At 38.9% G+C, this 2500-nt stretch overlaps 1 protein-coding gene across 1 annotated transcript in view; it reads right to left on the bottom strand.

The window, feature by feature from the left end:
• The window catches only part of LOC143294522 (uncharacterized), an 8247-nt gene that overhangs the window by 1034 nt on the left and 4713 nt on the right, over positions 1-2500 (bottom strand). The window contains exon 3 of the mRNA XM_076605895.1: positions 1-481. This exon is cut by the window's left edge and continues 1034 nt beyond it. Within this exon, the coding sequence (XP_076462010.1) occupies positions 66-481 (416 nt within the window). The 3' untranslated portion in view covers positions 1-65. The remainder of the gene's footprint in view (positions 482-2500) is intronic.

Genomic DNA, 2500 nt, shown 5'->3' with positions numbered 1-2500 from the left:
TGTGTGTGTGTGTGTGTGTGTGTGTGTGTGTGTGTGTGCATGATAACCAACCAGTCCCCTTCTTTTCAATCCTCATCCTCATTCTCTGCCTGCCCGGCCACGACGCTGCTGTTCTTGGCTTCATACACTGGCTGCAAAGTGGACGGCGCCTCCACCGCCGGAAATGACGCAGCCTCCGCGTCACGTGACTTGGCCGTTGCCATGGCTCTGCGCGCCCCTTCCGGCGTGGCGGGGCTCTCCCGTGCCCACAGGTGGGAGAACCTGCGGACAGGTCCCGGGGACACGGTGTTGTCGGCCTGGTGCAGACTGTGCGACTTGCGGGCAGTCTTCCCGCCGACAATGATGACGATGGTGAAGAGGAAGAAGACGGCGTCACCGAGGATGGCGAAGTAGAAGGACCAGGAGTAGGTCGTGAAGACGTCTTCGGAGAGAGGTTCGGTCTTGGCGACGAAGAGGATGCAGCCGATGATGCCCAGAAGGCCTGTGGACAAATAAATACAATGAATAAATGAATGAATAAGTACATAATTAACTAACTGAATAAACAAACAAACAAATAAAATAAAATAAAATAAAATAAAATGAAAGATAACAAGATAAAAATAATAACTGAAAAAAGAAACGCTTTTTGTTAGTTTGCTTTTCTATTGACGAGTGGCAGGTAAAGATTTCGTGTTTTTTCTTTTCTTTCAAGTTAAAACAAGAGAGGCAATGCCTTCAAGACTCACTTGTGATACACTTTTAAAAAAATCTAATCGTTAAAATGTGTTCTGTATTTTTATTATAAAGTTTCGGGTAAAAAAAAAGAAGAAAAAAAAAGAAAGAAAGAAAGAAAAAAAAAAAAAAAAGCCCTGACGACAGATTCGAACCCCGCCTGTTCGGGTGAGAAGAAACTGTCTTACCCAATACACCATCGTGGCTCCTTAACTGACTTTCAAAAATTTAATATTTAAACATGCTTTTTTAAGGGCGATAAATCGATTGCGGTATTCGCAGTAAGAACGCTGTTTAGATCATATTATTCTGGTGTACCTTGGGCATTCAAAAAATCTTTTAGGGCAATTAAAAATTCTTCTTAAGTCCGCGTTAAAGGAGACATGGCTATCGCCGCAATCACACTGCAACATTTAGCCGTTTTCTCTGGATCTAGATAGATGTACAAGTTTAGTCACACCCGCCGGGAATGTACGACACGGTTGATTCAATTTCTGTTTTATGTTCATTCTAGTTTTATAGTTTTAAAGTTGATATGAAAATTGAGTATTTTGTTAAACTAATAACATATAGAGCCAAGTACAAGTACTTCTAAACGTTGTATGAAGTGAAAAGGACATCATTTTGAGAAAAGTCAAGACTGGAAATTTGTACGTTTCATCAAGGGTATTAACTCTCATGGTTTATTATTTTTAACTGTGAATTCCGACTGATTTTGTTGATATTTTTATGGCAGTTTGGGGCATAATCCAGTAAGTAATGAGGCGTTCACAAATCTTTCTCTGAATAAATATTTAACGGTCTCCTCCTCCAACTTTCCATCACATGTTATCGTGTATTGTCGATTGAATATTGGATTGAACGGGCAAGTCAACAACTTGAAAAAAAAAGGCGTCCTTCGCGTTCGCGAGGAATATGAGCACGCGCTTTGAATATGTATAAATATGTGTACGCAGCTGATTTTTGCCCATGACCTTCAGGGCTCAGCCAATAGATCTATAAAGTCCACTCGTCGTATTGATTTTAGTACTTTCCGAAGAAGACCACTTGGGGCGAATGAACATAGTGAAAGCCCTGTACACTGAGAGTAAAACACAAGCTTTTTATCTATCAAGTATAATTTCAAAATGTAATGTTTAAGATGACAAAGATCAGTTTAAAGCAAATTAACCCCCTAGCATTAATTACAGAGTAATTTCCCTTTTTTACTATCTGCACCAAGGACATGCACCAGAAATATAACTTCCATGCTTTGCAAAAGAAGTTCCTGTTGAACAAAAAATGATAAAAATGACTGCTCTTGTTGTTGTGTCAGAATATCAGATCAAAGTGCCAAGTTTAGAGAAAAAAACAACACAAAAAACCCCCCAGTAAATTCAGTTTGCATATAATTTGGCTTCTTTATTATTTTTTTTGTGCCCACCCCGCAGGTGCAGTATTGTTTTAAACAAGATGACTGGAAAGAACTGAATTTTTCCTATTTTTATGCCAAATTTGGTGTCAACTGACAAAGTATTTGCAGAGAAAATGGCAATGTTAAAGTTTATCACAGACACACACACACACACACACACACACAGAGACAACCGAACACCGGGTTAAAACATAGACTCACTTTGTTTACACAAGTGAGTCAAAAATAACGTTTTTAATTGTTAGGGTGTGTTCTTTTTTTTCCAACATTCTTCTGTTGTTTTTTCTTTCATGGCATTTCTTATTAGTACTTATTGATGAGTGTAACAAGTGATAATTTCTTCGTGTTTATTGCTGCTATAAGTGTGTTGCT

The sequence above is a fragment of the Babylonia areolata genome, chromosome 1 (genome assembly GCF_041734735.1).
Source record: "Babylonia areolata isolate BAREFJ2019XMU chromosome 1, ASM4173473v1, whole genome shotgun sequence".
Taxonomy (NCBI): Eukaryota; Metazoa; Mollusca; class Gastropoda; order Neogastropoda; family Buccinidae; genus Babylonia; species Babylonia areolata.
The sequence above is the reverse complement of the archived record's forward strand: the minus strand, read 5'-3'. Positions and strand labels throughout refer to the sequence as shown.